The sequence below is a fragment of the Panthera onca genome, chromosome A1 (assembly GCF_046562875.1).
Source record: "Panthera onca isolate mPanOnc1 chromosome A1, mPanOnc1 haplotype 2, whole genome shotgun sequence".
NCBI lineage: Eukaryota > Metazoa > Chordata > Mammalia > Carnivora > Felidae > Panthera > Panthera onca.
The window spans coordinates 130,073,376-130,096,108 of NC_138339.1; the positions used below are offsets into that span (position 1 = coordinate 130,073,376).

The following is a 22,733-nucleotide window of genomic DNA, read 5'->3' on the forward strand; positions in this document are numbered from 1 at the left end:
TGTCAAACAATTGAAATATGCTGGATGTCAGAGGAATGATGGGAAGTATGGTGCCTTTGATCAAGAGGTCAGACAGTAGAACCTCTCTTTGCTCCCTGGAAAATACTCAGAATTCTCTCCAAATTAACCGATATTCCCCTACTCAGGGCTACTTCTCTCCCTTCTATGAACCTAAAGAGATCATTCTAGTTAAAAGTAACATTTCCTATCCCTGCATATATCCAGCATATAGCCACCCCTACCTCACCCATGTCTCATGTCCTCAGTAACAACTGCATTGACTGCCTCTGTTGACCAGATGTAAACTCCTTGAGAACAGACAAGCATGAGTCCTTGCTCCTCCCTGGGTCCCTCCAGATCTTTCTTCACATGATGCAGTGCACAAAAGGGGTGACAACAAATTTCTGCATCTTTTTAATGTATTTATATCCCATCTCATCCCTTGAAGTCTTTGAGGTAGCTAATAACTTGAATACAATAAGAAAATGGTAACATTAAAGTAAAATACAAAGAAAGGTAAAAGTTATGCCTTGGAGAAAAGAACAAAAAATATGCAACTGATCACTTTGAAAAACACTATGGCACTTCCTTAAATGGTTAAACATAAAATTACCATATGACCTGGCAATTCCACTCCTAGGTATATACACAGGAGAACCGAAAAACACATATCCACAAAAAACTCTGTACTCATATGTTGATAGCAGCATTCTTTTTGATAACCAAAAAGTGGAAACAACCCAGATGCCCATCAACTGATGTATGGATGAACAAGATGTAGTAAATCACTCAATGGAATAATGATTCATGCTATAGCATGGACCAACCTTGAAAACATCAAGTGAAGCAAGTCAGTCACAAAGGTCACATATTGTATGATTCCACTTATCTGAAATGTTCAGAATAGATAAATCCATATGGACAGAAAGTAGATCAGTGGTTGCCAAGGGCTAGGAAAAGAGGAAAATGGGGAGTCTCTGCTAATGGGTACAGAGTTTGGGGGGAGGTGATGAAAAAGTCCTGGAGTTAGAAAGAGCTGATGGTTGTACAACTTTGTGAATATAGTAATAACCACTAAAATACACATTTTAGGGGCACCTGGGTGTCTCAGTAGGTTAAGCATCCAACTTGAGCTCAGGTCATGATCTTGTGGTTCACGAGATCGAGCCCCATGTTGTGCTCTGTGCTGACAGCTCAGAGCTTGGAGCCTGCTTCTGATTCTGTATCTCCCTCTTTCTCTACCCCTCCCCTGCTCATGCTCTGTCTCTCTCTTTTTCTCTCTCTCTCAAAAATAAAATAAACACTAAAAAGTTTTAAATACACATTTTAAAAGAGTGCATAGTATGGTATGCAAATTATACCTTAATTTAAAAACAATTTAGGGGTGCCTCAGTGGCTCAGTTAAGTGTCTGACTTCTGCTCAGGTCATGATCTTGTGGTTCGTGAGTTCGAGCCCTGCATCAGGCTCTCTGCCATCGTCAGCACAAAGCCTGCTTTGGAACCTCTGTCCCTCTCCTTCTCTGCCCCTGCCCAGCTTGTGTGGGCATGCACGCTTTCTCTTTCTCTCTCTCTCTCTCTCTCTCTCTCTCAAAAAAAAAAAAAATTTTTTTTTAAAAATATGTGGCTAAAAAAGACTGCACAATTGATATAGTGAAATTTCAATTTTGCCTGAGCTTTCTGGTAGCCAGAGCTATAAAGGAAGATGCCATCAGTTGCATACTTATGAAAAGGAAAAACACATGTAAACACCAGAGGAAGCAGAGTTTTAAATCGTTCGGCATGCTGGCACAAATATTGCATAGGAGGTTGAAGTTAGGAGTACTAGGAAAATACTGAATTAATGGATTGGTCAAGACAGGAAAGCAGTTAACTGTGCAAAATAAATTTGAACAGGTAGTGATGAGGGATAAAGGAGGAGCCTGTGGCATTTTACCCAGAAGGCTGTGGACGGCTTGAAGGCATAATTTCTGGGAAACAGTGGGAGACGGTGAGGGGCAGCTGGAGTGTAGAAAGGGTCAGTGTCATTGGTCCTGAGTGGTCATTTCCTTCTAAACTAGCATGGTTGTGGCAGTGCCCTCACTTCCAGGGGTATCCACTTCATGTTCCTTTGGCTAGCATTGTTCCTTCCCTTCCTTTTCTTGTCTTCTGAGATTCTGCCAGGTTTTACAATTTTTAAAAGGTCTACTTCTGCATCGTTTTGAGAATGGGAGTAATTCAGCTTCCTGAATTAACATGAAGCCTCTTAAAATGAGATTATCATCACAGAGTCTTGCCAGTCCTTCCCTAGTGCCAGAGGGCAAAAGAGAAGGCCCAGACCCCAAACTTCAGTTTATTTTACTTGAAACCCGGAATTCGCTGTTTTAGCCCTGGAACACTAGAGAGCGCCGCTGTGCTGCAGGAGAAGCCAGCCTCCACCAAGTAGTGCTCGCACTCCGCGCCAACCATGCCACCCGGCCCCAGGCACTGACACGAGTCTGCTGCTCCAGGGGGCACATTGGTTTTCAGTGATGTTCTTAAATGTGCATCCAGAGAACCCAACAAAAAGAGTCTCATACGAGGATACAAAAGTCAGCAGTTTCCTGCAAGTGCAATGAAAGCGCAATAGCCAAGGAGGCTCTGGGACCCAGGTGGATGGATGGGGAGCCTGTTGCACCCAGCATCCAGCTCACTGATTGCTGGCTTGTACATGTGGGCTCTGATTGATTGTACATGATCTTACTTTCCCCGTGGCCCTGTCACTTCTCTTACACGGGGACCAGGGAGGGGAGTAGGTTGTAGTGTCAGGGCCAGCTGGGCAGGATTTCCCTGTGGGATGCTCTTCCAGCCTCATCCACTCACTCAGGGGAGGTTCCAAGGCTCCAGAAGCATCCTACGCCCCTGGAAAGGCGCGTAGGACTCAATATTGGCCGTTCAGTAGAACCTGGGGGACACCAGGTCTGGGACAAACCCCACCTGGCTCCCAATCCCAATGATAGGGTTTCTCTGGCTTCACCATGATTTTCTGCCCTTCCCTTTTAGATGGTCTTTTAGGTCCTCCTTAAAGGAGTCTGCCAATCTCAGGCAGAATCATCTGCTTTGGGGAGACCTGTTTAGTCTCTGGTATGTGTCTGGCCCAAGTATAGCCACAAATTGGGCTTTTTGGACCTAGGGAGGATCACCCCTAGGAAGATGGATTCTGGGAGATTTTCCCCATGAGAACAAATAGGCTTTATTCAAGAGCCCTGTGTCCTTGCAGCCTTCATTAGGAGGTTGCAATTTCATCCTAAATTCCTCCAATTCTCATTTCTAGCACTACTGGCCTGAAGCTGTGTGTCCTCTACACAAAGGACCTTCTTTAAGAACACCTGGCTCTTGGGGCACCTGGGTGGGTCAGTCAGTTAAGCATCCAACTTCAGTTTAGGTCATGATCTCACGGTTCGTGAGTTCAAGCCCTGTGTCTCAGGCTCTGTGCTGACAGCTCTGAGCCTGGGGCCTGCTTTGGATTTTGTGTCTCCCTCTCCCTCTGCCCCTCCCCTGCTCACACTGTCTGTCTGTCTGTCTGTCTTAAAAAAAAAAAAAAAAAGAACATCTGGCTCCCCTCTTTCCCCACAAGGAAGAGGGAGGCCCCCCTCCTGCTGGGGCCTGCTGAAGAGGGTACTAAATGTCAGGACCATGTGGCTCCAGCATGCTCTTCCCTCCCCCCATCTTCAGACACCTTGGCTATGGGAGCTCTTCACAAATCATTAAAGGAGTGGAATGTGAGCAATTCCATCTTAACAACCTCACAGAGAGTGTACACGTCCTCAACTAAGAGAGCATAGCATCTCCAAATCCAGGGAGTCATCCAGATTCTTAAAAGCAATCAGAATCCATCTTACCAGACGCAGCAGGAAGAATTGTTAGACTTACATTAAAAGGGCATGTTAATAATTACACTGTGACAATAGGGGCAAACTGGGTCAGCAATGAATCAACAAGGATATATTGTCAGCCTAGAGATTATAGGAACTGTTGTCTATTGTTCCAGAAGGGCCCCTCATTTCCCCTCCTCTCAGCTGGTCAGAGTCAGCAGGTGGGCTCAGAGAGCATGTTGGGGTGCTTGCTCTCATGGGTGACCCTGGTCAGCCTGCTTGGAGCTCACCTCACTTCCTCTCAGGAAATGCTGGTGAGGGCCCTGGGGGCCTCCTCATGTCTTTTAGTTTGTGTGTCCCACTCAGCAGTCTGAGACTCCAGAAGCAAGGCTGTTGTTAGGAGATAGGACTACTATCAGCAAGACTTCATCCTGCACACTGCTGATATGCTCTGGAGTGAGCTCCACCAGACCTGCCCAGGGATGGCAGACTGGCACTGAACTCCTGTCTGGCACATGCCTGCCTCTTCTACCTGTGTACCGGCTACACCATCTACCCTAAGTTCTTCCACAGGCCATGCACAGCTGCCAGGAAGACTTTTGCCCTGACACAGGCAGACATCCCAAGCTTTCAAAGCTCAAGTCAAAGACATCCCCAGCACCCCAACTTTGTGCCTTTGCCAAGCCCCGTGTTGCTGAATTGTGCTCAGCTATTGTGTGGCTGGTTCCTACCAGCTCCAGCTTCTATCTACCACTACATTCCAGAGCCCAGCCTTGTGGGTGCCTGCCTTGCCTGCAACCAGATCAAAGAACCTGAGGCTTCAGCCCCCTCCCCAACACACATATGAGGCCGATCATGTTTTAGAAGCACAGCCCATGGGTTGAGGAGCCTCCTGCTGTCCTAAGAGCACTCCCTATGCTCCTCTTTGGTGGTCCCTTCTTCCTGGCCTCTCAAAAGGTTTGAAGGAGAAGGCCTGAGCATCAGAAAACATTCTTACCTAGAATGAAGGCCACCACATAGTTGGAGATCTGTCCCATGCCCACGATGACAAATAACACAGTAAACATCTCCCAGTTGATGGAGAAAATCTGTAGGAAGCTGAAGCCAGTTTGCACAGCCATGGTCGCAAAGAGGATGCTCTTCCTGCCAAACCTGTAGAATACAGCACAGCACAAAAGATGGCATGTGCAGTTCACAGCCGGGCATGTGGCAAACCCTGAGTCAGGCATCACTGCAGACTTTGTGTTTGTTTGTTTGTTTGTCTGTCTGTCTGTTTGTTTGTTTTCAGGGCTGTGTGATAGACTTTTCTCCCTGTCTCATCCTCCCACTTCTTCCTTGGTGAGGTCTTGGGCATCCATCTACCCAGGAAGTGACTTCTGAGATTCAAAACCTTCTGTAAAGGCCCCATATCTTGAAATCACAGAGCGGCTCATGCAAGGACCACATAGAATTCTGCTCTTTAGAATAAGCCACAGGAAGAAGCTGCCACCACATTTCTGGCAAATTGGTAAGTACAGGTTACAGATACATCTATCAGCAATATGGGAATTGTGTCAATCCAGAGTGAAGACTCCCTTTATGGCAGTGGTCTTCAACTTTAGCTATACTTGAAACCCCCTGGTGCCAAAAAATGCCCGCGTCAGCATCTCACCTCCTAAGATTCTTATTGTCTAGGATGCAGTTTGCATGTCAGGATTTAAAAAAAATTCCCAGATGAGTCTAATGTGCAAACAAAATTGCAAGCCAGTTCTCTATGGGAAAAGTAGCTCTTAGCAGTAGACATGCTGAGAATTGGCTTAAGCCTTCACTTCGCTTTCTGATAGTGACCAATGAGTAGAATGGAGCACAGGCGTGGGCAAAACTGTCTCCTACCTCATTTTCCAAAATCAGATCTCAGGCTGTTGGGTTTGCTGTCCCTTTGGACTTGGTAAGTGGCGGAGTGATAGGCATTCCTCTGGGAAGCCTTCTCAACACTGCCGTTTAGCATTCCCACCTTCCTGCTCTGGTCCCCATAGAACATTCAGGGGCCAGTGAGGCACTTCTCCTGGAGCTGCGATGCTGTCTCCTCTAGATTGAGATCCAGGAGGTCCACAACCAGCCTCGGTCAGTCTGTGGCCCTGGTGACCTGCATAGCAGTGATGTGGGCACTCACTGTCTGGCCCTTACTCTGACTGATGGCTGTTTGTGGACAGATAATGTGCCATCTGAAAGTTAGGGGTAGGATGGGGAGGCAGTGGTGATGCCAGCAGGGTGTGTGTGTGTGTGTGTGTGTGTGTTCTTTTTTTGAGAAGTTTGGTGATATAAAGACTGCAGTCTCCAGTGGGACCATTGCCTCCTCCTGACCTTTGGGCAAAACCCTGGAAATGCAAGGCTGGGAAAACTGAACAAAGTAAGGTTCCAATAAGGAAATGAGGGCAGGGAAGATGTGAGATATTAGGGCTCCTCCTTGCACTGACTTGTTGGTATGAGGGGCCTCTCTTTCTCTGGGTAGAAATATCCGAAATTCAGTTCAACTCCCAGACAGATAGTGAATGGACAAGGGGCTCTATCCCACCCTTTCTCCCTCCCAGCCTCCTTACCTGTCTGATAGCTGCCCGGACACGAAGGAGCCAAAGAGCACGCCCAGGAAGAACAGGGAGGAGGTGAGGGGCGTCTTCCAGTCATCTTCACACACTAGACTCCACTGCCAGAGAAGACAACATGAAGCATGGACCCAGCCCTCCAGCAGGCCCAGTCCCAGCCCAGATCTGAGGGAGTAGCATGGCAGCTGGAAAAGGCTCTCCTCCCCTGTGACAGGCTGTCAACTTTGTGCTAAGGGCCTAGGTCTCACCCTGGGGGTGACTCTTGACTCTAGCATTTACTGGGGCAAGTCACTGCCCTCCCTGAGATTCACCTTCCTCTTCTCCAGGTAAGGGAGGGTAATGCCTTGGCTCTTCTTGCGTCCCATAGCAAAAAGCTAGCCGAGGCCACGGCTGTGACCGGTGACCCCTCAGTTGTGAAGCAGTATGAAGCAAGGTAGTATTTCTGTTTCAGAAGGCATCCAAGCATGGAGGGAAGGTGTTTGAAACTCCCCAGGGGCAGGGCAGAGGGCCTGGTCCCTTGGTCCAGGCATAGAAGTTTCCTCTGCCTTGTTGAAAAGTGCAAGTGGTCTATGATTATATTTTCTGAGCAGACTCCTCCAGAAAACCTTGTGTTCACTGCTCTATTCACACCATAGGCTGAGTTTGGAGCCTAAATTCAGGGCCTACTGTGTGGTGGGGGGTGGGTATCTATACCTCCCCAGCACCCCTTATCTCCCCTCTACACTCCTCCATACTCTTTCCTACCCTTCCTACCCAACCTTTCCAGAAAGGTGGTTCCTCCAATTCCCCAGGGCCTGTGGGCTGTCACACCCCTAACAAGTCCCTGCTGGTGGATCCATAACATGAGGGCTTCAGCAGGAATTTCAGCTCCCAGCTCTTCAATTTAGTCAAGTCAGCAAAATTTCAAGGGAAGTTGCAAAGATTTCAAAGTGTGCTCAGTGAGCTTTCATATATATATATATATATATATATATATATATATATATATGAATGAAATATATGTGTATATGTATGTATATATATGTATATATGAAATATATATACATCCATATACACATATATACTGCAGGCACCCATAGATATTTTGGGGGCTCTGGGTCAAGGGATTGCTATGTGTGGCAAGATGATCCAGTCTACAGGAAAACCCCCTGCCTCCTACCCAATCCCCCCTCCACTTGGTGGTAGAACTGCTTCCATGACATTCATTAAGCAGTTCAGTTCTTAATCCTCACAACTTCCCTAAAATAGGTTTAAAAATGAATTCACATATTTATATCACACTTCAGTCTCCAGCAGGACGCATCCAAGAGAAAAGTATAAAACAAAAGGCTAAGGAGTCAGGGCACACAACAGAGGGGAGGAAGGGTTGCAAAATAACCAAGCCAGGATTAGACCCACAGCCAGCTGTCCTGCCCAGGGGCCTGCATGCTTGCCAGAGACGCTCTGAAATCCAGCTCTGAAGATCCCTGTGGCTCAGCTCACAGGATCCGCATAGGCAAAGTGATATACTTGTTCTGCAGAATTTAGTTTTTCTAAGTACTAAGACCTGAGAGAAGTCTCTCCTGTAGACTTCCTTCCACAAAGGGGTCACGCTGTGATGTTGAGGATAAGGTCCTTGAGAACACTCCCGTCCTAAAGACAATAACAAGATTCATGAGGCCGCCTCTCCTGGCACCCACGATCCTGGCTACAGGCAGAAAGCCCAAGCATAGCTCTGCAGAGGAAAAACAAAGTGGGCCAGGAACTTGACTCTCTGTCCCCCAGGCACAAGCAGAGGATGAATCTGAGATCATGTCCAGAGTACAGTTTTTCTTCAACTGAGGTTCCTGAATGGGCTTCAGGGGAAAGGGCACAAACCCTCCAAAACTGTATGCCTGGATTCATGTGCCCTGTCATGCCATGGGTTAGAAGGCATAGACAGGACATGCACCTGAATTAGTGGCCACCCACTTCTGAAAAATCACTGGCCAAAGTGTCAGAAAAGAGCTTGGAATCTGCCCCAACACTCAGATTCATAAAACTGAGACTCCAAAGCCTCCTAACATGTTGTTTTGCCTGCTTTGTGTAAGAGTGAACTGAGGTTCTGAGACTGGGTTTGTCTGAAGTCATAGCAGTAAATGGGCTTGCTAGATACCAGCTCAGGCTTGATCTTGTACCAACCTTGCACCCATGTCATGCTTTGGACAAGAACTCCAAAGGTCAGGCAAATGAGCTTATTAGATACCATCCCCTATAATTCTTCATGGAAGACAGTAGGACCAAGGGCAAAAGACCTCTACCACAGCCTTTAGTGCTGGGCAGAGCTGAGAAACTCTCAAGTGTGGTAGGGGTATTGATGTGTCTATTGTTCACTGTCACCATCCCATCTGCAGTCAAGCAGAAAAGCTCTTCAAAGAGAATATGCTCTCCTTTGTGGTTTTTGAGTATTTTTCTGTCAGGATTTTGCCTTAGAGTAGGATAAATAAGACTTAAAGACGGGCGCCTGGGTGGCTCAGTCATTTGAGCGTCTGACTTCAGCTCAGGTCATGATCTCACGATTCATGAGTTTGAGCCCTGTGTCGGGCTCTGTGCTGACAGCTTGGAGCCTGGAGCCTGCTTTGGATTCTGTGTGTCTCTCTCTGCCCCTCTCCTGCTCTCTCTCTCTCTCTCTCTCAAAAATAAATAAACATTAAGGAAAAAGAAAGAATTAAAGACAGAAAGGAAAGAGGAAGACTGTTATATGTGGAGCCAGGGATTACATGGCAAAGGTAGCGAGCAGGATTGGCTACCTGGTACAATCTGAAAATGCAAGACACTTTGTTCAAAAACTATGAAGAATTTCAAGATGTTAGTAGCAGAGCATTACAAACAACTTTGGAGCCCCATATGACTGCACAGTTTGCATGCCCATAAAGAAGGCCTGGCAGTGGGTCGAGCCTGGTCCATTTAGGGAATGGAGCAGGACAAGTTCTGAATTGGGGTGCTGGGAAGGATGGGTTAAGGGCCAGCTCTCCATTGCTCTCCTATTGGAGCCCACACAGCCATGGCTCTAGGTCCCCCTTCTTCCCTGAAGAGGGGCCCAAGAAGCCCTATCAGCATCATGTGGCACAGGAGGTAGTCATGTGCACATAGCATCCACCTGTTGCGGGTTCATGGAGGGTGTTTTTGGCCTTTGGAACTCCTGCTCATACCCAGCAGAGGAAGGCAGCTGGACATCATAGCTACCCATGGTTCATTCCAAGGTTGGGCCCTCTCTTGAGAAGTTACTATGCCCAGAAAATCTGTTTGGAAAGCTGAAGCAGACCTAGTAATAGGATATAGGATTTGTAGACAAAGTTCCAGCTTCAGCTCATGAGACTAGAGTCCTAGAAATCAGCTGCCAGCCTAAAGAAGGGCCCTTTTCTCCATGGGGCTATTGTGGAGGCCAGGCCCTACCTGTGACCAGCCCCTTGGGACTTGAGGGGTGCATCTTGGTGCCCCACTAGCCAGAGCCCAGGGAACTCCCTGTGGTTAGCAATGACATTGTAGGCTGAGTGGAAGATAGTCTTAAAAAAATCTTTTTAATAAGAAAATGTTTATTTTATTTAATGTTTATTTTGAGAGAAATTTTTTAAATAAAAAATTTATTTAAATATTTTTAATGTTTATTTTTGAGAGAGAGAGAAAGAGAGCAGGGGAGGGGCAGACACACACACACACACACACACACACACACACACACACACTCACACACACACACACACACAGAATCCAAAGCAGGCTCCAGGTTCTGAGCTGTCAGCACAAAGCCCAACACAGGGCTCAAACCCACAAACTTGGAGATCATGACCTGAGCCGAAATCAGACGCTCAATCAACAGAGTCAGCCAGGAGTCCTGAAGAGAGTCTTTTCTTAAATAAGACAGAACTGTCCCTTGGGTCTCTGCACATATGTGTACATACATGTACACACAAACATGCATAACGTGATTTGCTCAGAGACTAGTGGTGGACGGTCTGGTGAGGAGCTGGCTGGTGTTGCCCTGGAGCTGTGATTTCAGATCAAGCACTAAAATTTCCAAAACATAACCCCCTCCTCCACCACACACACACACACACACACACACACACACACACACACACACACCACATTGGACACAGTGTAATGTAGGAACTAACTGGCCCAAGCTGTGTAGAGTGGGGGCACCGGATATGCCTTCTTTTTTTTTTTTTTTTTTTTTTTTTAATTTTTTTTTTTCAACGTTTTTTATTTATTTTTGGGACAGAGAGAGACAGAGCATGAACGGGGGAGGGGCAGAGAGAGAGGGAGACACAGAATCGGAAACAGGCTCCAGGCTCGGAGCCATCAACCCAGAGCCTGACGCGGGGCGGGGCTCGAACTCACGGACCGCGAGATCGTGACCTGGCTGAAGTCGGACGCTTAACCGACTGCGCCACCCAGGCGCCCCAGGATATGCCTTCTCAGGGTTACCATGTCTGCCTCATCCCCAGGGTCTTAGACCTCAGGGTCTTAACATTCCTTAACATAGCAGAGTGAGTTGTTGTAGCTGGGCCACCCACCCTTCAGCTTTGCTTTAAGAAACAAAAACCCAGGTCACAAGGTAATAGAAGACGGAAGGCCACTCTTGGCATAGAAATGCATGTCTCTCATGCCCCTTCACAGAAACATTGACTATAGTGTATTGGGTGCTCATTGTGTGCCTTGTATTATCTCATGGGATCTCAAGGTTGTCATGTGAAATGAGTACTCTCTTTATCCCTACTTTATAAATGAGGAAATGAAGGCACAGGGCAATGAAGCAACCAGCTCGAGTTCTAGTGGATTGGCAAAAGGAATTGCTTAATTATTTATTCAACCGTCATTGAGCACCTGCTCTGGGCCAGACTCTGTGTGGGGCACAAAACAGACATGGTTGCTGCCTCCACAAAGCTCAAGGTCAAGCATACTTTATAGGACAGATCAGGTGTGCATATGTGCATGCATGAGCCCAGTAGTCCTGGGCAGGGCAGGCTCTGTTCTGGGCCACTGTGCCCTTGATCTCTGGCTAGAGAGAAAAAGAGACACCCCTTCCTCAACCTCTTTCAGATGGACAGAATTCTAAAACCTGAACTCAATCAGGTAATCATTTTAGATAACTAACGCTTGCACCAGGCTAGGCAAATGGTGTATATTCAACAAATTGTTCATGAATGAATGCTGAATGCTGAACGATCAGGTGTAATGGAAAATGAGTTTGGGGAAAACCATGGTATCACACGCTGTCCTTTGAAAATCACCTTTAACCTTGAACTGTGAAAGTAGCCAGTCTAGCTAGCAGTTTTACCCTTTACCAAAGGCATAAAAGAACATAAAGATAAGAGTATCCCTGTGACCTCCATAATACTGAGAACTCCAGAAGGCAGCCTGACGTTGAGCAAAGAGCACAGGCTCTCTTGGGCTCTACCACTTCTGGTTGTGTGACTTTGGGCATTCATCCACCTCTATCAGCCTGCTTTCTCATCTTCAAAGAAGTAACAAGAACACCCCTTCCTGGGGTTGTCATGAGCACAGGAAATGTAAGTACAGTGTTTAACACAGTGTCTGACACATTTCAGGCCTCATTAAATGGTCATTCACTTTCTACTAAGCTCATGCCTTTGTCCTCACAGCAAAATCATGACTTAGAACAAACAGTATGAATGAATAAGTAAAGCAGGTTACACTTAAACCTGACTAGCCAACAGAGATTCTTGGATATAAGAACTTCTTCGTCAGTGACCGAAAACCAAAAAAGCTTTTACCAGAAAGCATAAAATCCTTTTATAAATGGATATCAATCTCAGAGATTACTGTGAATGAAAAGCTAGCAATAGTCCATTTAAGAATGAAAAATAGGTTTCCATTGTGTCATCTTACACTTTTCATTCCAGGGGAAAAATAGGAAGTAGTAGTTAGTTAATAACAGAATACACATCCACTCCAATTTCTTTTTCATAACTTTGTTGTGACTAAGCTAGAAATTTCCCAGCCACATGATGGGGATGGGGGTGGGGAAATCTAGGTTTTTTGTTCTTTGTGTTTATAATAGCTTCATTGAAATACAATTTACATACCATAAAATTCACTCTTGTAATGTGTACAATTCAGTGGTTTTTGGCATTATTTGAAGAGTTGTGCAGCCATCAGCACTATCTAATTTGAGAACATTTTCAGCACCTCTGAAAGAAACCCCATACCCATGAACAGTCACTTCCCATTCTCTTCCCTCGGCCTCTGGCAACCACTAATACATTTTCTGTCTCTAAGGATTTGCCAATTCTGGACATTTAATTTAAGTGGAACTATACAATATGTAGTATTTTGTGACTGGCTTCTTTCACTCAGCATAATGTTTTCAAGGTTCATTCATGTCGTTTTAGCATGTATCAGTACTTCTTTCCTTTTTACAGTTGAATAATACACCACTGTATGGATAGACTACATTTTACTTAGCAGTCATCCATTGATAGACAATGGGGTTGTTTCCACTTTATGGCTTTTATGAATAATGATGCCATGGGGGTGCCTGGGTGGCTCAGTTGGTTAAGTATCTGACTCTTGGTTCAGTTCAGGTCATGATCTCATGGTTTGTGAGTTTGAGCCTTGCATCAGGCTCAGCTCTGATAGTGTAGAGCCTACTTGGGATTGTGTCTCTCTGACCTTCTCCCCTCCCTCAAAAATAAATAATAAACTTAAAAAAACATTAAAAAATAATGATGCCATGAATTTCTGCAGACAAGATTTTGTATGGATATATGTTTTCATTTTTCTTGGGTATATACATAGGAGTGGAACTGCTAAGTCGTGATAAATCTACATTTAACCTTTCAAGAAACTCCCAAAGTATTTTCTAAAGTGGCTGCATCATTTTACAGTCCCAACAGCAATGAACAAGGGTTTCAGTTCTCCATCTTCCTACCAACACTTGTTATTGTATGTCATTTTAACTCTAACCATCCCAACGGGTATTAAGTGTCTCATTGTGGTTTCAATTTTCATTTCCCTTATGACTAATAATACTGAACAAATTTTGTGTTGAATCTATAGATAAATTTGAGGAGTGCTACTATCTTAACAATATTATGACTTCTACTTCATGAGCAGAACATGACATGTCTTCACATTTATTTATGTCTTCCTTTTTTTTTTTTTTAATTTGAGAGAGAGAGAGAAAGACAGTGCATGTGCACACGCGAAGGAGAGGGCAGAACGAGAGAATCCCAAGCAGGCTCCATGCTCAGCACAGAGCCTGACTTGGGGCTTGATCCCACAACCCTGTGATCAAGACCCAAGATGAAATCGAGAGTCAGTCCTTTAATGTACTGAGCCACCCAAGTGCTCCTATTTATGTCTTCTTTAATTTCTTTCAAAGATGTTTTTTAGTTTTCAGAGCTTAAGTTGTTCATTTAAAAAAACTTATTCCTGAAGAATAAGTTGTGAAAACTTTCTCTCAGTTGTGCGTTTTTGTATTTGGGAATATCTTTACTTCATTTTTGAAAGATAGTTTTGCTAGAACTAAGATTCTTGGTTGACATCTTTTTTCTTTCACCATTTTGAATATGTTACCCACTGGCTTCTGGCCTCCATTGTTTCTGATGAGAAGTCAAGGGTAAACCTTATCAGGCTTCCCTTGTATGTCACAAGTCATATTTTCTTTGCTGCTTTCAAAACTTTACCTTTGTCTTTGGGTCTCAGCAGTTTTACTATAATGTATCTGTGTGTGGAACTCTTTTTGTTTCTTCCGCTTGGAATTCTTTGAGCTTCTGAGCTGTGTAGATTAGTGTTTTTCTTCTTCAACTTCTAACAAATGCAGTTATTTCCCGTGGGGACAGCTTCAGAGCTCCATTCTTATGGCCTACCTGTCTGCCTGGACAAAATCTCTGAGCCCTTGCTCCAGAGCCGGTAGTAGGAAAAGCGGCCCTCAGAATTGGATTCTGGGTGAGGATTGTAGCCTCTGCCTTTCGGCTTGACTCTCCTGGGATGGAACATCTTACCTTGCAAACAATCTGGGACAAGCACAACCAGGGCCCCAGTATTCTCAGTCTGTGGAATCTGGGCTTGAGCTGCCACTATATGAGTAGGAGCCAAGTAGAGGATGGGATTCCCCAATCTCTTGGCTGTACTCACCAGGCATAAAGCCTCTACAACTCGGAGCTCAGGGGATAGTGGGGGGGGGGGGGAAGGGGGGCACTAAACCTTAAAATGTCCTCAGTATCCTTCCTTCTTTAGATTACAGGTAAAGAAAAAACAACCATAGGTGGGGAGGCCTCAGTGGAGAGCTCTGTGGTCACTAGAGGCTGAACCAAAGCAAAAGTTTGAGTGGGATGGTAAGGATGGGAGTGGAGGCACCTGAAGGAAAGAGAAGGGGACTCAGAGATCCGGCTCTCCCCCGTGCAGCCTGGCATCGGATCCACCACACATCTCCTAGGCTCCACTCTGGGAACAGAAGTGAGTGAGATGGGGTCTGTATCAGCCCTCCAGCACTGAGGGGAAGCTATGGAAGATGCCACTATGAACCTGACCTCCAGTCCTACAAATACACAGCAAAAGCCGCCAGCCTCAGGCTATCTGTGGCCATCGCTAGGGCATGTGAGTCAACCTGGCCCTTCCCAAGAGCCTCCAATCTCTCTCCACCATCTCTACTCCAAATGCGTGCTTTTCTTGCTCTTCTTTTGGGCTCCAGAGACATACTTAAAACCAGACCAAAGTTTCAGATAACAAGGCAGCCCTGCATTAGCCCGGAATATGAAGTGAATTTAGCTTGCTGCCAGGACGAAATTATAGTCCACTCAGAGGCATGTGCAGCTCCTGTGACCCACCCTGCCAGAGCCTTGTTTTTGTCAATACACCACCCTACCTCTTGGACTCTGTGTGAGCATTCTGTTGTACACCAGGAGGGATGGACAAAGTTTGTGTATCCAGAAACTTGGCAGGAGATGTGGGTGAAGAAGCCTCCGGACAAAAGCACATTCTGAGATCCTGGTGGCCATTGTCAGAGGAGCACAGCTGAGAGGCAACGCGCAAACTGTTTGGGGTGAGGCAGCTGATAAACAAACAGGGAAGCAATTTCAGATCAGAGCTAGGGGAAGCCCCTGAGTCTCTTTTATTTGTTTTCTGTGCAAGATCTTTCTGAAAATCTCGCTGGTGTTGGCTGGAGGCGTAGATCCCATACCTTGTCCCCTCTGGAATGTGACAGAGAGCTAGAGTGTGAACTTGGTTAATAATATTCAGGCTGTCCTGACAGCCAAGCTGCTAGTCTCTACACTCACCAGCACCATTTCCTGGTAGCTTCCAGGCCTGACAGAAAGAAAACTGCATAAGCCTGCCTACTGCTCAAAGTTTTCACCTTTGCCAGAGGCCACCCAGGCCTCAGAGGAGGCACATCCTGTGGTATGTAGTCCCAGGTAGTAGCAACCAGATATCAACCTTAGTCTATTTCATCGTCCCTCCTCTGCTACTCCCAATGCCTCCCATAAGCGCTCTATTAGCAGAGGATGAGGCCCTCATGTTCCTACCTCATACTTTTGGGTTATGGGTGGAGAATCAGTGTGTCCTCCTCTGTCTGTGCCCTGACCCCAGGTCCCAGGAAAGATGGCACGAGTCTAGTGCCCCTAGAGGCCCAGGCCCTTTGCTGGAGGCTGTATCATGCTCAAGGGCATAGCCACCAGCAGCTCCACCCACGGATTCCTAAAGGATGCAGCCAACTTCAGGAAAGGACAGAAGCCTGGATGATGGAGAAGCATGCCCGCCTCAGGCCACTGACAGCCTGCCACAGAAAGCTGGTCCTTACCAAAAAAAGGCTCTCACAGGGCCTCTGGAGCATGGGGCCTAGGAGAAGTGGTACCCAGCTCAGAAGTGACTGCCTAGTTTTCCCAACTTGTAAACTACTTGTAATTTTGTGAGGAACTGCCATACTGTTTTTCATAGTGGCTACACCTTTTTACACTCCTACCAACAGTGCACAAGAATTCCAATTTCTCCATATAACAGCCATCCTAATGGGTGTGAGGTGATATCTCACTGTGGTGTTGATTACATTTCCTTATTGATTAGTAATGTCGAGCAGATTTTCACATGCTTGTATCTCCTCTCGTAGTTAAGGAAACTGAGGCTTTGAAAAGTGATGTAACTGCTGAAGTCAGCCAAGTGGCTAGGGGTGGGGTCAGAACTGGCCCTCCAGTCTGACTCCAGAACTTCTTCTTGTGTCACCATCTGTCTGTGGAGAACCACCTCCCCCTACTCACCGACTCAGAGGTGCTTCTCCTCTCCTTCCTCCCAAACACCAGTATCCATTTGTCTTTTATTTTACTCTTCCACCAAAAAAGAAGCAAGGAAGGGAAAGCCTGCTGAGAAAAGCAAACCCTTTTCCTGCGTGTGAGTGTGTGATGATGTGCATCCCCAGAGGTGCCCACAGGATCCTTTAGTAGGGCACAACAGGAGGAGCTATGGCCTTGAAGGTGAGCAGCTACCCACCCTTCACACCATGAGGTCAATGACACCAGCAAGGAAGAGAAAAGAGTTCAGACCAGCTTTTAGGGGGGCTGCAGCTAGTGGGGCCAGCTTTAGCTCAAGTTCCAGGAATTGAGGTGGAGTGAGCTGATCCCCAGTCTTAGATACCCCAGGACCAGGCTGTGGGAAGGGGGTGGGCACTAGGAGCCCCTGCTAGGGGATCAATGCCAGAGAAGCACAGTCACTTCAGGGTCCAAGGTAGGCCTGGTGGCAATGCTGGGGGATCCAGAGGTGGGTCACAGGCTGAGCCCACTTTCCACAGGTCCTATAGATCCTGTAGCCACCACCCCTGGCTGGCCACCAGTCTCTTGCCAAGGAAACTCCCACAGATTCCTCACTGGTCTTCTTGCTTTTCATAGCAGCTAGAGTAAGCTTCTGCTGAAAACCCAAATCTGGCCATGTTACCCCTTGCTTAGAACCCTTATTATTTCCTCACTGCTCTCAGAATAAAGTCAATTACTCAACATTTTTACAGTGACCACTGTGAAATGATCTCTGTAGGCATATCTAGCCTCACCTGTCATCCCCTGAACATCATCTGCCTGGATCTACGGGAATTCCTTCCACGGAATCTGCCATGTTCTTTGCTTGGGCAAGTTCTACTCATATTTCCAGACTCAGCTCTAATTTTTCACTCTTTCTTGGAGGGTTCCCTCACCCTGTTATCTGCACAGAGACAGTAATATACTGCTCCAGGTCACACAGCAGGTCAGCCAAATTTGAATTCAGGCTCCAGAATCCTATTACTAACCAGAGTTAGTGTTAGCCCTCTCTGTAACCTGGCCAGTGTGCCCCAGGGGCATGTGAGTTTTGAAAGCAGCCCCTACACCCCAACTGTCTTTAGCCTAGTGCCCAGCATAAGGCCAGACATGGTGTCTGATGATTGCTACATTGTTCTGAGACAAGAGGATTAAGGACTAAGAGGGGCCACACTGGGGTTTTTCTTGGGAGGAACATAGAGCAGGGGCAGGGCCAGAAGCTGGGAAATCCTACCTGTCTGATCAACAGCAGGAAACTGGTCTGGGTATGCCCCCCTCAGAAGGACGCGGCATCTTGTGGCCCGTAGCACATGTGAAGCAAGAAGTGTAAGGGACAAAGTATGTGCGTAGCCTGACTCCTGAAACAGAAAACTTGCCATCAAACCACTTAGGATCCTAAGGTGCTAATGGCATAAGCTGGAACCCCTGCCGGCCCCTGCATCCTATGCTCAGAAGAGTCTCTGTGAGTCAGTCTCTTTATCAGTATGTTGGGGCCAGAGTTATGGCTCCTGTGGCCCCTGTAGCCAGTCAGCATCAGAAGGTCCTCTGCTCCTTTTCAGAGAAATTGGAGCCTCAAGATAGGACCCAAAGCTTCACCAAAATGTGTATGGCAGAGCAGTAGACCCTTTGATTCTTCCAGACCTCTGTGGCCAGGAAACAGGTCAAACCTGCCCACAGCCTGCCCTGCAACAAGGCTCTTCTCTGTGTCTGCACTTGGGTTCAGCAGAGATCCCCACACCCTTCCTCATGTGAGTAGCAGGAACTTGAATCAGACTGTACATCTGAGCAGCCTGGGACTGGGCCTCTTGGGAAACAATTTCATCTGTTGTGAAACTCAAAAAGGGAAAGACAGTTGGCGACAACACTCCCTGCTCCATCCCCTCCATATTAGACTGGACCGCTCAGGAATAAGCCTCACTCGAGCCCTGCTCATGCGCTGCACACACGTGTTTGAGAAGCATAACCCAGTTGCTTGCCAGTCAGGTTTGACTGCAAGTGGGAAACGCGGACCCAGGCACTGCCAGGGAGTCTCAAGGGATATGAGGCAGATGAAGTGTCATTCACACACCCACCTCAGTTACGATGGTGGACAGGTAGATGTCCTGGCTGAACTCCCAGCCATCCAGGCAGCTCTCCTGCTCCAGTTGCTCCAGATCCACATCGCGCCCCGGCTCCAGCCCCAGTGCCGAGAAGTTGGCGATCGCCGCGAGCCGGTAGCGCCGGCAGCTGTGAGGCACCTCACGACCGTCCTGCAGCCGCAGCGGGATACTGTGGTTGCGCCACGCGCTGCTCAGGTTCGCGGTGTCGGGCACCCGGCAGCGGTGCTCCGGGGTGGCGGCCAGGAACACGACTGACATTCCATTGAAGCCGTTGGGGATGATGCTGGCGCTGAGCAGGAAGAAGATGAGGCGCTGGAAGGGCCCCCACTCGCCCAGGAAGGCCGTCACCTCGTCGTAGTCCCGCATGCTTCCCACCGTCGCTCTGCCCCAGCAACAAGGGGTGCGAAAAGCCGTCCCCGTACCGAGTCGTGCAGCAGAGAGCTTTCCCCGAGGGTGTCAGAACGTTCTCGGAGTCGTGGAAGGCTGCGGGAAATTGGGGCCCACGACCGGGGAGGGTTCCCGGGAAACAGGCTGCGTGCGTTGGAACTCTCCCGGTCGCAAAGCTAGAAGCCACGGGAGGCACTACGGACCACACGCCCCTCTCGGCAGGGGCGGGGAGCGGAGTGGAGGGCGGCCGCGCAGGAGGGGTGGGGCTCCCCGCCGGCTCCGCCTGGTGCTCCACCCCCCTGCCCTTGCGACCCCGCGCCTGAGCCGCCCTGGGCTCCCAACGGCCCGGTGAGGCAAAGCTCCGCTCCCTCGCACCCTAAGTCGCCCGCGACCCCAAGTGCGGAGGCCCCAGGCCGAAGCTCCGGAGGGGAGAGCGGGCGAAAGGCAGGAGCCGAGGCTGGACAGCGAGGTCTTGGAGAAGTCGGCCCTTGGCCCTCTCCGTGGGCGTCGCTCCAGGCCTCTCCTGGGGCAGGGGTCTCTCCGTGCGTGGCCCTTCCAATCCTGGTTCCGAGTTCAGGTGTCCTCGGGCGCCGCGCGGACGGCGTGTCCGTGGAGTCGGTGCTCAGGAGAAGCCTCTGTGAGCGCGAGGGTGACAGGAGTGCGACCTCTGCGCTGGCACCAGGCTGACAGGGCGCTCACTCCCCACCCGTCCGAGGACGAGGACGGCCGGACTCAATCACCATCCCGCGCTGCTCCGGAAAGCGTCTTCTGGCCAGCCTGGAGCTTCACCTTAAGAAAAGGGGGGAACAGGCCCAGAGCCCGGAAAGGATGAGCAAGGTCACACTGCGTCAGAGACAGGCGCTGAGGAAGGGAGGTAGGGGACAGGGGCTATCGGGTCGGTCCAGGATCCCGCTGGGGTTTCTAGAGGACTTCAACACGAAGGCTGGCCCTGTGTGAGAGCACAGTAATGGAGGCGCTCTTGTCACCACCTCTGGGGTCTGATTTGGATCCCTTCATTCTCCCCATGCCCCCGGGGCTCTTTATTGGGGCTGACTGTCAGAGCCTTCTTGGACTGGAAGGCCTTTGGGTTGCAGAAGGGACCGCCCCCAGTCCAGGAACGGAGAGAGGGAGGAGGAGAAGGTCTAGTTTGGCCAGATCTGGCAGGGAAACCAGAGCAGGGGCTTCAAATAGTTCAGTGCCTGCCAAAGGCCCCCTGCTGTTGTGTGAACTAGCCGGGGCTCTCGGCTGAGTCCTGGGGTGCAGAAGGCAGGCAGATGAGGTTGACAGGTTCAAGGTCCTACCTTTTTGGAGATTGTGTGCAAGTGTGTTTGCTTTCCAGGTCCTGGTTAAGTGGCTGAGGGACATTTCTGCCTCAGTTTATGTAGTTTTCAGTCTAACCCCTCCTCTTAGGCTGGTTTTTCATTCCTTTTCTCACTCCTTTAGAACCTGTTTCCTTTCCTTTTTTTTTTTTTTTTAAGCTTATTTTTTTTTGAGAGAGAGAGAGAGGGACCAGGTAGGGAGTAGAGGGAGAGGGAGAGAGAATCTTAAGCAGGCTCCATGCCCAGCGTAAGCCTAGTGCAGGGTGCAGGGCAGGGCCCCAGCTCAGTACCTGTGAGATCATGACCTGAGTAGAAATCAAAACTCCCACACTTAATCAACTGAGACACCGAGGTTCTCCTCCTGTTTCCTTTTCTGTAATGAGACCATATGTCCTGATGTGCTAGGACAGGTCTGATTTATGCATGCTAATCCTGCAAAATTATTAATAGCACATCCCTTTACTTCCAAAAGTATCCTTTAAATAATATTTTATGTGGCCATTGTGTTACTTAGCTTGAATCTCATCCTTCCTCCTCTCCCTCAATATAAAAGCAAAGCCTGAGATAGGAATTTATGTGAAGATGGTTCATTTTGAGCAATGATCCCAGGAAAAGGAGTGAGGGGCTCAGAAGAGTGAACAGGAGAGAAGGTAAGCCCAGAAAAGACTGTGTAACACCCGAGGGGTTATTGGCACCAGGGTCAGTGATTATGCTGTGCTGAAACATTGGATCCTGAGGCCAAAGGAAAAAAATTAGTAATACTGATCCTAATCTTTACTTTGATCATGGATTTTTATATGATTTTGATTTTTTAAAATGCTATATTAAAATATTATTTCTTTTGATTATGGAATTTCTTGGTGCCCCCTTAAATTTTTCCATCTGACACAAGTGCCTCACTAGTTTCATTTGCCTCAACCTTTCCCCAAACCTCACTGCTATGGGTGACAGAGATCCCAATGGGACCTTCTAAAGAGCCATATGGAATGAGGAGGCATTTGTTTCCCAGTTCTGGCTCCATTAGTTAACTCCTCTGCACTTCTAGATTGCACATGTGTGACAGCTGAACAGGTTGCACCCAAGTAAACTGTTTGACACTGCCCATCAGCAAATGTAAATCCATACCTTGAGCCATTTTGCCCCCCATACAAAATAAATGCCCAAGCGCACTACTTAAAGGTGCACCCACTGAAAGGATTTCCCTTCACCACTGTCTAGGGCCAGAGTGGGGCTTTGTTTCAGTAAGGATCCATTTTTTGGCTAGCATCGAGCTAACCCGTCTGTGAGTGAGGGCTGAATATTTTTCCCCGCTATTATTTGGTTGTAGAGAATCACCCCCACAAGACCAAAGTTTGAGCTGAGGGGAAAGGACTGGTATAGCTGAGGTAGGTGTCATAGGCGTCTGAGCCACTTGTTCGTAAACTTACATGAATACCGTGGACCTGCTCAGTCCTGTCACAACGCTACCATTTCTATTACATGATGAATTGGCAATGTGCCTGCTCAACGTTGTAAGTTGATAGAATTTGGCAATACTTAGTTAATATTGGACATTTCTAGCTGTACAGACCCTTGATGTCCCACTGCCAAGCATTTAGTTTTTTACTGTGGCCAAATAGCTGCTTTTCTAAAGACAAATAGCTTTCTGCTGCAGAAGACATGACCTTGCCCTGGAACTCTAGAGATCTGTACCGAAACCCTTTTATTAGAGCTTGTCAGAGGCTCTACCCAGCATCCCAGCATTCTTATCACCATGAACACCATTGATTCTACTGGGTCATATGGACAGAATAGTAAGGAACCTTGTACTATAGTTGTACACACTGTAGAGCTCTCTCTTGCTCTGGGCTTCACTCAGAATTGGGAGCCTTCTAAGGCACTCAATAAATGGATCAGAGTAGTATTCTCACCAAGCACCAAGTCTTTATTAGTGGTTGAGGGTACAGGGTACAACAACTTGACTTAACCTTATAGGGGATTGCCTGGCATACTCCATACTACTGGTTCCCCAATAATTTTACCAATTTGCTTCAAAATACTATGGGATAGAAGAAGCAAATGAGGATATAGATGAAATAGAATTGGCCATGATGGTGGATCTACGGGTTTATTTTCTAGTTTGTTTATTTTTATGTACATTTAACTCATTGCAGAACAAAAGGGTAAGAGAAAAATGTTACCAGTGTGGAAGGCCCTGAATCTTCATACTTTTTATTTCTCAAATTCTGGCATGCATGTGTATTACTAGGAG

General features: G+C 47.6%; 1 protein-coding gene across 2 annotated transcripts in view; it reads right to left on the reverse strand.

The window, feature by feature from the left end:
- The window catches only part of SLC22A4 (solute carrier family 22 member 4), a 41,680-nt gene extending 22,313 nt beyond the window's left edge, over nt 1–19,367 (reverse strand). Inside the window, exons 1-3 of one of the 2 annotated variants that reach the window (XM_060636191.3) lie at nt 18,750–19,367; nt 6,410–6,513; nt 4,828–4,982 (exon numbers count right to left, since the gene is read on the reverse strand). In XM_060636191.3, coding sequence (XP_060492174.1) covers nt 4,828–4,982; nt 6,410–6,513; nt 18,750–19,142 — 652 coding nt within the window. In that variant the 5' untranslated portion in view covers nt 19,143–19,367. The remainder of the gene's footprint in view (nt 1–4,827; nt 4,983–6,409; nt 6,514–18,749) is intronic. The other variant, XM_060636193.3, reaches the window with a different exon arrangement.
- Nucleotides 19,368–22,733: the final 3,366 nt, after the last annotated feature.